The sequence below is a fragment of the Tetrao urogallus genome (assembly GCF_951394365.1).
Source record: "Tetrao urogallus genome assembly, chromosome: Z".
NCBI lineage: Eukaryota > Metazoa > Chordata > Aves > Galliformes > Phasianidae > Tetrao > Tetrao urogallus.
In genome coordinates this window covers 4,183,416-4,195,651 of record NC_136816.1, presented here as the reverse complement: position 1 = coordinate 4,195,651, position 12,236 = coordinate 4,183,416, and the positions used below count along the sequence as shown (strand labels likewise).

General features: G+C 44.8%; 1 protein-coding gene across 1 annotated transcript; it reads right to left on the bottom strand.

The window, feature by feature from the left end:
- Positions 1 to 2,055: 2,055 nt before the first annotated feature.
- On the bottom strand, positions 2,056 to 6,757 carry SLC46A2 (solute carrier family 46 member 2; the record flags this gene model as incomplete). The annotated part of the gene is made up of 4 exons (XM_079548713.1): positions 2,056 to 2,113; positions 2,697 to 2,853; positions 4,255 to 4,338; positions 5,695 to 6,757. The coding sequence occupies 4 exons, from the start codon at positions 6,755 to 6,757 to the stop codon at positions 2,056 to 2,058; spliced, it is 1,362 nt and encodes a 453-aa protein (XP_079404839.1).
- Positions 6,758 to 12,236: the final 5,479 nt, after the last annotated feature.

Here is a 12,236-nt window from a genome sequence, read left to right as displayed (position 1 = left end):
AAATTCTCAGCTACAAAATGTTATTTTTCAACACAGTTACCATCACAAGCTGTGCATTTTCATCAGTGGTAAACAAAAGCCTGCGTGCTGAGCTCATAAAAATCTATACCAGCAGATATGATGTGCTATCACTACTGCTGAAACACAGCCAGCACCCACTGCCTCACTGTGCTCACATCCACTGTTTGTCCTAAATCAGCGTTCAGTGAGCAGTGATGAATGTCGCTGAGTACAGTTATTTCCTCACAGAGGAATGCAGCATCACACCTCAGCTTTATCCACACGTCCACGTCAGACACTATTTTGTCAGAGTGGCCCTCTGTTGCCATCTGTAACATGGCAACAAAATGCAATGGGATGCTGGTGGGAAGGTTCAAATTCAACTGCATACCACCAATATCTGCCTCTGACATTATCTGCCATCATCATAAAATAGGAGGCATTACTTTCAGAGCAGCTCTTGTATTTTGTTCATTGTTTACTATGGAACTAGTATTGATGGAGAGAAACACTTTGAGGTAAAGTTGTTTGTAGTTCCCTATCAGTGTGTACATTTTTTAAATACACTGTTTGTTTACCTCAGTGTGATGGAATGAACCAATAAATGTATTTAAAAGGACTCCTTTACAAAGAATTCAATGTTTCATTTTTTGTCACCTTCACCACTGAAATGTGATGTGTGCACTCACTTTACTGGGCAGCCTATTATCCTACTGCAGAAACGTTTTTCCTGTAAAAGTTTATTCTACTGCTGATTTAACTGAGTATCAGCTGGCTGTTGCCATGGTTAACTGCTACAACCTGAAAGCAAAGGCTGTAGCTGTGGCAAGGCTCTGAGGGCTGGCGATGGTGGGACAGGGATGGCAGCAACTTGCTTAGAATGGGAGAGCTGCTTAGTGAGTAATCAATTTCTGCTTGCCACATCCCTGTCTCAAACTGGGGCTGCCTGCCTTACCTCCTGGCTATTACAGGTGCTGAAGAGCTTTTTAGTTGTCTGTACATAGTCTAGGAGCCTGGAAGCCAGTTAATTCTTGCTAAGTCAATTAGCATGTGAGTGGAAATGAGTCTAAATGCTGATCTTTACAGTGCATGCCAGTCTTCTGAAACTTGTTTGGATTTAGCTGATAGCATCTCAAGAGAACTGGCACATTGCATGGGGTTCCTTTCAGCTGGGTGGCCCAGCAAGAGGCTGGGCTTACAAGATGACTGCTACCTGGCACTGTCTGCCCTCCACCTCCACAAAACCTGTAGGGATGGTGACCTTCACTTGCCCATTTCTTAACCTGCTACAAGAACATCCTGGTGCTGGGGATGAAATGCCAGTTCTGAGTTATAGGTGTCTTCCCATAAACTCTGTTAATGCACTACCATGGCAATCTCCCAGAAAAGAGGAGCGTGAACATGTATTAAGAAATGTTTTATTGTAGAGATTACAAAAAATGTACCTTAATCTTGGTGTTTTTTTTTTTTTTTTTTTTTTTTTTTAAATACAATGACATTTCTGTGTTTTTTTCCATATCATCAGTTATCTTTACTCTTGACTGTAATATGTTAGAAGCTAGTCTCGTCCTGCTGACCACTGTGCACTCCCAGTGTGCTGCTTCTGGACCTCAGCCATGTAAGCCAAAGTCACAGAACTGCTCTGAGGTTTTAGACTTGAAGGACAAGACGAAAATAATGGAGAACATGGCTGTTCCACTGCTGTCCCCTTTTAAATTGGTTGATGTGCTTGGAAACACACCTCTCATTTCTGCCCTGTTCTTGTCCGTCTGCACTACTGCTAAGTACCTAGAATGAAAAGATGTTCAGAACACTGATAGTGACCTACAGCCAGTGCACATCACTCTGCATGGTGATGTACTGCAGAAGTAACAAGGCAAACTTCTTTGTACTGGGCGAGCTCAGTGGCTGACAGTGTGGCATGCTGTGAGGTGAAGACGTAGATTAGATGCTTCTTGTAATTAAGCTAACTGTAGGGGCAGATGCTTGGCAGACCTTCCGCCTCCTCAAAGAACTGATCGAGACTAAAAAATGTGTTAGATGGTACAGTTTCTGTCACTTGGTTGGAATCTGAAAAGAACCAGTGCTTGAACGTTGTTTGATGGCCACAATGCTGTAAAGAACAACAAAAACACAGGTTACTAGAGAGCTACCAAGCTACCTTCTCAAGACAACTGTTGACTGTTGTTGAGCCTTTAATTTCTCTTTGAAAGAAGCACCTGAGGGATGCTCAAAGTTACTATATTTGATCACAATGAGCAAGTAATCTGTAATGGATTTAAAATATGTATATTTTTTAATTTGGGTAGGATTATTCCCTCACTCTGCTTACTCTTGTTTTCTCATTGTCTAGCACTACATTTGTGCAAAGGCTTTGTCCCATGGGATTATTAGCTCTTAAACTCTGCCAAATATTTCTCCTACAGCAATTCACATTACATAAAACAAAAAGGAGGTAGAAAACAGTGGCTGAATCACTTGCAGGTCAGATTCAGTGAACTTTCCCAAGTGCTTGTCATCCCACTTCCACTGAATTTTTGTTTTTCTTTTTTCAGTGTTTTTTGCAATTTTCTTTTGAAACAACAATTAAAAAAAAAATCCTTTTCCAATCAGTATTGTGCACTTAAGACCTAGAATCATGAAGCGAGTAGAAAACATAGTGTGCCCCTTTGGGGAAAGCAATTCCTATTTCCTACCTTAAAGGGAGGAGACTCAGGCAGCCAGCCAGGAAAGACAGAACAAAGCAGAGGCCGCTGTACCAGTTCAGCGTGCTTTGGTAAATCTTGTTGTAGGCTGTGGATGTCACTACTCCCGTGGTGACTAAGGACAGCTGCAGCAGGACAAACACCTTACCTGCAAAACAGCAATGTTGTTTGTTATCTGGGAGAAAAAAGCCTGCTGTGCCACCTCCCTGCGACATCCAAGTGAATCATCAAAACCACTGCACAGAGAAGTGAAGTGGTCATGGCTTACCAGGGGCCAGATTGCACGAACTTACATCTGCTATTGCTCTGGAGCAGGGTTAAGAAACTCTTCCTTAAAGCACAGGACAAAGCTGCCTGCTTAAGCAGTCCAGATTTTAGTTTGCAATGAAAAATTGCAACCTCAATTGCAACTGGAAACAAGTGCTCGTTTCCATATGGTATGAAAAGGCAGTGTATTCAGGACAAGAGAGATCTTAATCAGCTCTTGCCATCGGCCAGAAGGCTCATCCATTGGGCTGAAATGTAATAATACATAAATGGAGAACTCTGTGTGACTGTGATGCGTAGCGAGGAGGAAAATGAGTCCCCTTTGGAGCTGCTTGAGGGCAGCCATTCTCACTGAAATGCACCATTCTGTTTCTGTTGTGGTAAGTGGAGGAAGAGGAGCCGTCCGATCCTCCTGGGATGCACAAAGCAGGAGCACATTCAGGGCCTTATGCCAAGCCTGTGCCTGTGCAGCCTCCTCTTCCTGTGTGGCACCAGTGGCCATCACCTGAAGAAACAACGCGGTAACCAGAGTGATTTGTGCTCCTAGGAGTTTGGAGCGCTGTGGTCATACGGCAGAAGGGAAAATAATGAATATGTGTGACTATGGGCTGTGTTTTGAGGATGCATGAGCAGTCACAGGCCTGAGATGTGTGTGTGTGCATGACCACGCCAGTGGTGTCTGAAGCCAAGTCACTGGGGTGAAGATGGTAGCAGCCAATATGGTGTGGTAAAATACATACGTTGCACTATTTTCTAATACAATGTTAGCAGAAAAATTAGGAATAGCTTCTTCTGTCATTTTCTTATGTAAAAGCTGTCCTTTGTTTGTTAATTCATGTTCTGAAGGAATTGATTGACAAGAAATGTTTGGAGACTTATTTAGAGACTGTAACTGAAAAAAAGATGAAAGAAATCCATCATTCCCAAAACTAGAAGAAGCCAAATATGAACTCTGAGTATCACTGAGCTTCAGGCCAGTGTGCCCTCTGTTTCCCCTGGAGCATTTGTTTTTGAACAGTACTTCAGATGTTATCTTCCCTGCCTTTCAGCTGCACACTGATAGTAATCTGTTGAAATGTGTACTGAAAATTCTGTGGATAAATGATGAAGCAATGGGGGAGGAGAAGCTTGGACATGGCAGGCTTGTTCTGCAAGTTTCTCTGCTCCTCCCTTCCTTTTTGTGGTACCAGCTGTTATTATGCAATGCACAGATTGCAGTGAAAACTTGCCAAACAGAGGGATTTGACAGTTTTTTGATTGGTGGGGCAACTGAAACACTTACCATAGGATGATCCTTCAATGTGCTTGGACAACATGGACCTGATGGTTGGTAAGGGGATGAGGGCAAAGAGCATCACTGCTCGAGCTGCAAAACAGTGAATATATATGGTTATTATCAGTACCTGCTTCCTGTCTCACAGCATCCACTGCTTTTGAAGACTGCATGCCTCTGGCATGGGCAGGGCCTTTGCTTCGCCTTGTCATGTACCCTCAGCCTCCGAAAGTGGTTAAAATCTGCAAGAGGAATGCAGGCCTTTGCTTCATGCAGGTGGCAGTGGATAAGCCACCAACTGCTCCAGCTGGCAGAGGCACTTTGCCTGAGCCAGCCGTGATCTCTTGGGTTTGACCTCTGGTTCCAGCGTGTACATATAGCGTTCTCCTTGTGGCAGTGAGCTGGACAATCCAGGTCTAGCCATTGGAGAAAGCACCCTATGCTACCCAGCCTGGACAGGAACACTGCTTTTTCTCCTGTGCACTGCTTCTGGCTTGGCCTGAGTGAAGACCTGTCCACTTTTAGCAAACTAAGCTGTTTCTCCAACACCTTAGTATGCATCTTGCAAACCCATTATCAGCACTCGTTGGTGATGGACTTAGTACTAGACAAGCATTTTTAAAACTATAATTTTATGTCGTTTTTTCCTCTAATTGCCTAGTGGGTGAACAAAATCTGGTAAAAATTTAGCTCAGTTTTTGGCGTGGTACAGAAATAATATCCTACCATCTTTCCTCTTAGAATAAATTTGTTTGATTTTCAATTTCTCCTTTCTTGTAGAGGCAGACAGAAAAAATTCTTCAGGCCATTTCTCTCGGATCTTTTCCTCACTTTAAGAAAAAAGATCCCAAAGCTGTGCAAGAAAGCCATGCTCTGTTAGTCAGGTATGAGTCACCCACCTCGCTGTCATCAGGGATACTTTCTTGGCTTTTGGTTTCCTGTTTTCCTGGACAAGCTGCTTACCCAAAATAAACTTGCCCCAACTTTTATTACCTGTCCCTTAGTCATTTATATACAGTGTAAGATTTGTATGGTAAATTGCCATAATCTTTTATTTGCTAAAGAAGCTCCAGTTTTTCATATAAACTCATCAGTCATAAAAACCTTAATGTAATAAAAATAAATGACATATTAAGGAGATCACTTAGCAGGAAATCTTTCACAATTATGTTCCATCATAGGCTTAAGTCTTATGCCTTGAGAAACAAGTGCTTCACATTATTGGAACAGTGTTGTCTGACTGGTAGTGATAGCCTGCAACAGTTCCTGCCCTACCACATTGTGAGCATTTTTCTCCCATTCAGATCTGGACTATGACCAAGTGACACACAGATTTCAAGTTAACTAGCTTAAACTAAGCATAGACATGAGCATGTACCTTCTCTGGATATTGATGTATGCTGCACAAGAGAGGTGTGGGGAGAGGGCACGTGTGGAAGCTCAACTCACCTATGTAGAACAAGAAAGTCCACCGCACGAAGGCCATGATGAGGATGCCAGCACTGAATGACACCACTCCGATCATGATCATGGTGATGTCCTTAAAGCACTTGGAGAACACAAGTACCCCCAAGAAGCTGGTGATGAAAATCATGTACCCAACAGCGTTGCCATGGCCAATCTCCACAGCATTCCAACTCAAAGGCTTCCTGATCAAGAAGAGTGGAAGTACATTCATTGCTCCAACTACGGCAAGATCATAGAGGATCGCTGCCACAAAAAGCATAACGATGATTAGTTTTGAGGGTGTTACTGGAGTTTGACTGCTGCTCTCTGAAGGCTGGGCACTGTCTGCTCCTCCTGTGTGAGCTGGTTGCTGGCTGCCAGCCTCCTCTACAGTCTTGGCTTTGTCTGGGCAGGAAGCTGCTGGCCTGGGGACCGTCAGCACAAAAGCACTGTAGAGGAGACAGAAAGCATAGCAGGCAATGCTGCAACTCACCAGCACAGTGCCCTCTCGATAGTGATAGCTGAAGCCAACAAAGAGGTAGCCGGATGCCATGCTTCCCAGAAAGCCCGCAAGGCCATACACCATCTCAATAATGATGAGCCGCAGAGACCTCCTGCTCTCAGAGGAGCCCAGAGATCCCAGAGCCATGATGCCTGCCCAGAATGTAGTGAAGCCGCCTGTCAGCCCATTGATGGCTGCAGCCCCATACATCACCTCAATTGGCCAGTCCAGCAGAATCAGCAGAAGCAGGAGAGATTTGGAGCCCAAGTAGCCAAGAAGCGAGACACAGATGGGGATCTTCCGATGCACCTTGTCCCCCAGCATGGACAAGCCATAGGCTGACACCAGTGGACTGAGACCCAGGACGAGGTTGTAGATGATATAAAAATTAGAGACAGCTTTCTGCTGAGCATCTTCCAGTACATGGGAAAGGACAGTTGAATTGGTCTGGTTGTAGAAGCTCTTCACCACCAGCAGCAGCGCTGTGTCGTAGAAGGCACTGGCCACCTGGGAGCCTGCGACCACCGGCTCAACCCATGTTCTCATTGCCATCATCCCTACCATGGTGCAGACGGCCACCTCTAATCAGGGAGAGAGGAGAGCTGTTTTCCAAGAGATGTGCTGGAGGAAGTAGCGTTCTCAGAAGTCCTGCTCTGGATACATGCTTGAAGTGGAGCGGTGGAGGGAAAATAAAAGGTCTGCCAGTTTGCACAGAATCAGAGTTGTGCAAGAGGCAGTCTGGCTGGGAGGATGTTTGCACCTCACTTTGGTATGCATGTGTGCATTCGCATGCACATCCCTGTGCTGCTCTGACCTCTGGCTCAGGCAGCAGAGGCTTTTGTACGGAGACTCCCTGCACTCACTGGCTGCTGCTGCTCTTCCTGGTGCCGCTTCAATAAAGATCATATGACCTGAGGGGAATTTCTGTCACCCACTTTAGGAAGTGAAAATGGCCATGTAGTTGCTGCTTTTTTTCTTTCTCTTTTGGCATCCTTCACAAGCCACAAGGCTCTCAGGGAAATGATGCTCATGCCTGACGGCAGGGATAGGAGAAGGCTGAGTGCTTTTCTTGCCAGGTGTTTCATGAATTCCTCTTCGCTTCATTCCTTTCCTTTTTATCCACACAAATGTGATGCTGGCTCCGTGGCTCTCAGCTGCTCCCCTTTGCCCTGTTGCAACATCATGCCTCTGATGTCACTGTTGTTTCAATAAAACAAGCAGGAAATTACACTATAAAGAAAAAAGGAAAAGAGAAAATCTTTATTTTTCACAACCTGCCTCCCAGTTCTTGTGCTGTATCCTTGGACTTTAAAATATGGGAATTTTCAAAAGGAGGAGGAAATTCCCAATGCTACCAAGGTATTGGTGATGGCCACACAGCTGCCATCCAAGATTTCCATTCTGTGCGTTGGCATGGACTCTCAGCTTGCAGCCAGCCATACACTTTGCTGCTGCCCCACACTCTGGGTCTGCAGGAAACACTCAGGGGATGCTTGGCAGCTTTAGAAACACTAAGTGAAATGGTAATGATCTCATCCTGTGCTGGCTGAGTGATTCATAACAGGCAGAATAGCAGTCTGCTCTGGGAAGATTCACAGTGATGGCTTAAAAAATAAATTAATGATTAATTGCACAAACCACGTTAAAATCCCCATCTGCTGCACTCTGTGTTGATTCAGGTGGCACTGACTCAGTGCCTGTGTACTCATGGCTCAAGAGTGGCATTTTTTCACTCCTTTGTCCACTTGTGCAATACTTTTTGTTTTAGGTTTCTATTTGAGGAAAAAAATCCCAAGAACTAAGATAGAAAGGAATGGGGAATTGTCTGCTAGAATGATTTGCTGCTATTATAGAATATATATAGAATTATAACTTTTTTTTAAACAGACCAAAAGACTTGTAGACAACTGCAGAATTCATTATGATTTGCTCCAAATGTTTATTTTTTATCAGATTTTCTGCAGAAGGTGTTTCTTTAGTTTTTCTTCCTTTCCTCCAAACGCAGTAATACTTCCAGAGGATGGAAATTCCAGGCAGCCTTACTGAAAGCCCCACAGCAGCAGAATGGGACTGGTTCAGTCAATACATGCAACCAGAGTCATGGACACGTTTTGTTGCAACCCAGGAGCCCCAAGTTTTCTTCCAGATATTAGAGGGAAAGAGAAATGCCTTCATCCCATTGTAGCTTTGATGTAGGACATTGGTTGTCTTGTCATGAGGAGGAATTCTATGAGCACAGGGCTGGAGAAGTTGCAGATATGCTCAGCTCTTGAATGAGGGATGATTTCCCTCTGCACTTGGTGGTATGTACAGGCTGCCTGGCTTATTCGTCTGACACTCTTGACATTTAGGTGATACTGTGCCATTCTCAGTGCTATTCAAGCCCAGAGAGCTAATGAGCTGCGCTAAATGCCGTTAGTGATCTCATGAATTGCATATATATTTCCAGGATATTCTGAGCGCTCGTTCTCATTAAATGTGTTTTTAAAGCTAATTCTCTTAGAAGGGTATAATTTTATGTCAGCACCTGCAGTACAATTATAACACAAGTTTAACTTAGGCTGTATAACATATCCTACTGAAAAACGCTCTGTGTGAATACTACATTCATCTGATCCTACAAAGACTTCAAGATTTCCATTCTCCACAGTCAGCTTTTCCACAGGGCTCAGTTCTCATTTTACTGATATTTAAGGGGTCAATTATGTGTCCTCTAGAATTTAATATTTGTGCACAATTAGCACGAGGGATCCTAAAGGGCTGTAAAAGAGTGGCTCTTGACATTTAAAAACACGCACCTACAGAATGATTGAGGTTAGCTCCAAGGCAAAAATACATTGCTGTAGACTGCTGAAACACAGTAGTTAAAGGCAACCCCCCTTGAGCCCTTGGGCCTGGGGACCCTGAAGCGAGGTCAGCACCAGCTCTTCTTCATGGAGAGGTGGTGCACTGACACATAGTGAAGTGAGGAAGGACCAAGATCGTACCCACAGTACAGTGAGAGAGACCCAGCAGGGACACATGGAGGAAGCTGGCAGTTGTCATGCTTTCACCCTGAGAAGTTACAGTTCTACACATTTTTCTCATTTCAGCTGTCTCCTTACCTGGTCAGAGTCTCTCCTGTGGGATTCTCTCCCTGCTGGACGGACAAAACCCAGCACCCTTTACCTGTGCTTTTTGTTGAGTCAGCTGCGTTTTAATTTAGCTCAAGGAATTTAGGTGATTTAGTGCTGAGACCTGACTGTATTTCTTAACATAAATCCTTTGCATGAAGATAGGAAAAAAGGCTCCTGGTGGTATCCAGTGCTTGCTTAATCAGCTGGACTGCAGAACAAATCCTGCTGTACTTCTCAGATAAGGCCCAGATAATCCTTGAGCTAAATGCTTTTTTTGTGTGTGCACATTCTATTTTTTATTAATATTCACCTCTTCTTTTAAATTATTGTCAGTCTATACGGGCTTGGCACAAAGCACTGCAATTCAAGAGTGTATAGGCAGGAATGAACTTAATATAAATGTTTGAATTGGGAGGAACTTTTAAAGACCAACTAGTCCAACTCCCCTGCAGCGAACATGGACACCAACAGATCCATCAGGTGCTCAAAGCCTGGTCCAGCTTGACTTTGAGTGTCTCCATGGATAGGGCATCAACCAGCTCCCTGTGTAACCTGTGCCAGAGCCTTGCCACCTATATGGTAAAAAACCTTCCTCCTTATACCCAAATTTAAATCTCCCCTCCTTCAGTTTGAAACCATTTCCCCTTATCACATCACACCAGACCCCATTAAACAGTCTTTCTTTCATGTAGCCCCCCTTTACATACACAAAGGCTGCTGCCAGATCTCTCTGGAGCCTTCTGTTCTCCAGACTGAACACCCCCAGCTCTCAGCCTGTCCTTGTAGGAGAGGTGTTCCGTCCCTTGGATCATTTCTCTGTCCCTCCTCTGGACATGCTCCAACAGCTCCATGTCTCTTCTGAACCGAGGACTCCACATCTGGATGCAGTGCTCCAGGTGAGGTCTCTCCTGTGCAGAGAGAAGGGGAAGGATCACCTCCCTTATCCTGCTGGCCACCCTGCTTTTGATGAAACCCAAGATAATCGGCTTTCTGGGCTGTGAAGGGACGCTGCTGGTTCAAGTCCAGCTTCCCATCCACCGCAGCTGAGTAGTGGGATGAAATGAATTATCCCATAATGGCAGCTTAGTCTTCACTTGTTGAACGGAGTGAGGACAGACAGTTTAGAAAGATGAAATAAGCACAGCAAAAAGATGGCTATTAAAAAAGTTCAATGCTGGATACAGCACAGACAATAATCTGTAAAAACTGAGTTCAAAATAAAAAACTGCCCTCCTCCCCCACGTGCTCTCCAAAGATACATTCAGAAATTATTTCGGTTATATAATTTACATGTTTTCTTTCTTTTTTTATTTTTTATTTTTAAATGTATGTTTAGAAATATTTACAACTGTGGTGAGTGGGTACTGAAAAGCCTACAAACATTCTTTAAAAAAGAAAGAGATGTCTGAGCAAAGACATTCAGAGTAACTCAAATCTCAGTAGAAGTGTGTGTGTGCACATTTGACTTTGAGTCTATGAGACTGGGGAGGAAAGTGTGGACATGAACTAGAGAAAGGCTTTATGCAGTGCCATTGAGGAACGCAGAATAAAGAAGGAAAAAGAAGCAGCAAGCTTCACCCCCATCCTTGTGGAGTGAGGGAGAAAAGAAGAAAAGTAGTGCAAGGAAAAGAGGAGCACTAATTATTCTGGCTGTGAAGGCAAAGCTTGGCCTTAGATGTGAAAGAGAAGAGAAAGGTTGGGGAAGAGGCTGGATGGGAGCACTGTGATCCTTCTTGTGACCATGATCTGGATGACTATCTCAAGAAAGCAGGTCAAGGAAGAGGGAAAGGGTGGTGAGTGGGGATGCACCAGCTTTAGTAACATTCCAGGTTCTGGAATGTCATCTGAGCTGCTCAGCTAAGGTGGGGCCTTTCCTGGACCTTTGCTAGGTAGCTCAGCCCTAGCCAGGGGCAATTGCATTGAGCAAGAACCTCTCCAGACACACAGCTCAGTGGGATCCAGAGGAGGCCTTGGGACAGTGGAGAGGAAAAGGCCTGAATCCACCCAGTTTCCAGAGTGAGAGGTGAAGGCAACCAAGAATACTGTGAATGCTTGAAGGCACAGACTGTGTTAACTGCTTTGATAACTGTTAGTGCTCGTTTAACCTTCCTCTTTTGAGGAGAAAAGATAGAAATTTTCTGTCAAGTTTTTTTTTTCTTCTGCAAGACAACCTTGTGTGGAAATCCAGCCATTTTCACCCTATAAATCTCAGGTTAGTGCTGCGCATGGCCAAGTTCACGTCTCAAAGGGGGCGAAGGGTGGGGTGAGGCCACCACTGAAGGCCCTCCCAGTGTTCATGGTGGGCAAGTCCTAACTGCTGCCGTGAAGTCTCTGTGCACTCTGTTGGGCTAGATCCTCAACAGAGAAGTTGGCAAGAAAGATTGACTATGGTTTTAGTCACAGGGTGTTTACATTTCCCAGGGAATGCAGAGCTGCAGATGCTGCAGCACACTGGTGACACTTAGGAGCTCTGCCGCCTTCTTTCCCATGTGGCAGCTCTTCCAGCTGAACTTCTGCAGCTCAAAATCAAGCCAAAACAAATGTACAAATCCAAAACTTGAGTAGAAGTTCTCAAACTTCTTCCTGGACTATAGAACTCCAACTGCTTGGGGCTGGGCAGATCCTCCATGACACTCAGCGAGTATCCCATGAAGGCTGTTGGCTGCTGCCCTGCACAGCCCGAGGTGGTTTCAGGGTGGGAGGCTGTGGAACGGTGGCATCACTTGTGTGTCACTGCCTGTCTCACTGCAGTGGGTGAGGACTTCCAGGTGACCTCTCATCACGAGAAGAGATATCCCTGTTAGCAGGTGCTGCAGCCACTCCCAGATAATCACCTATCCTGCAGCCTGGAGGCTGGGTACTTGTTTGTGTCTGGGAGAGTGGAAAGGTCCCTGGGAGCATGGTGGCATGATGGAGCCCTCCCCACA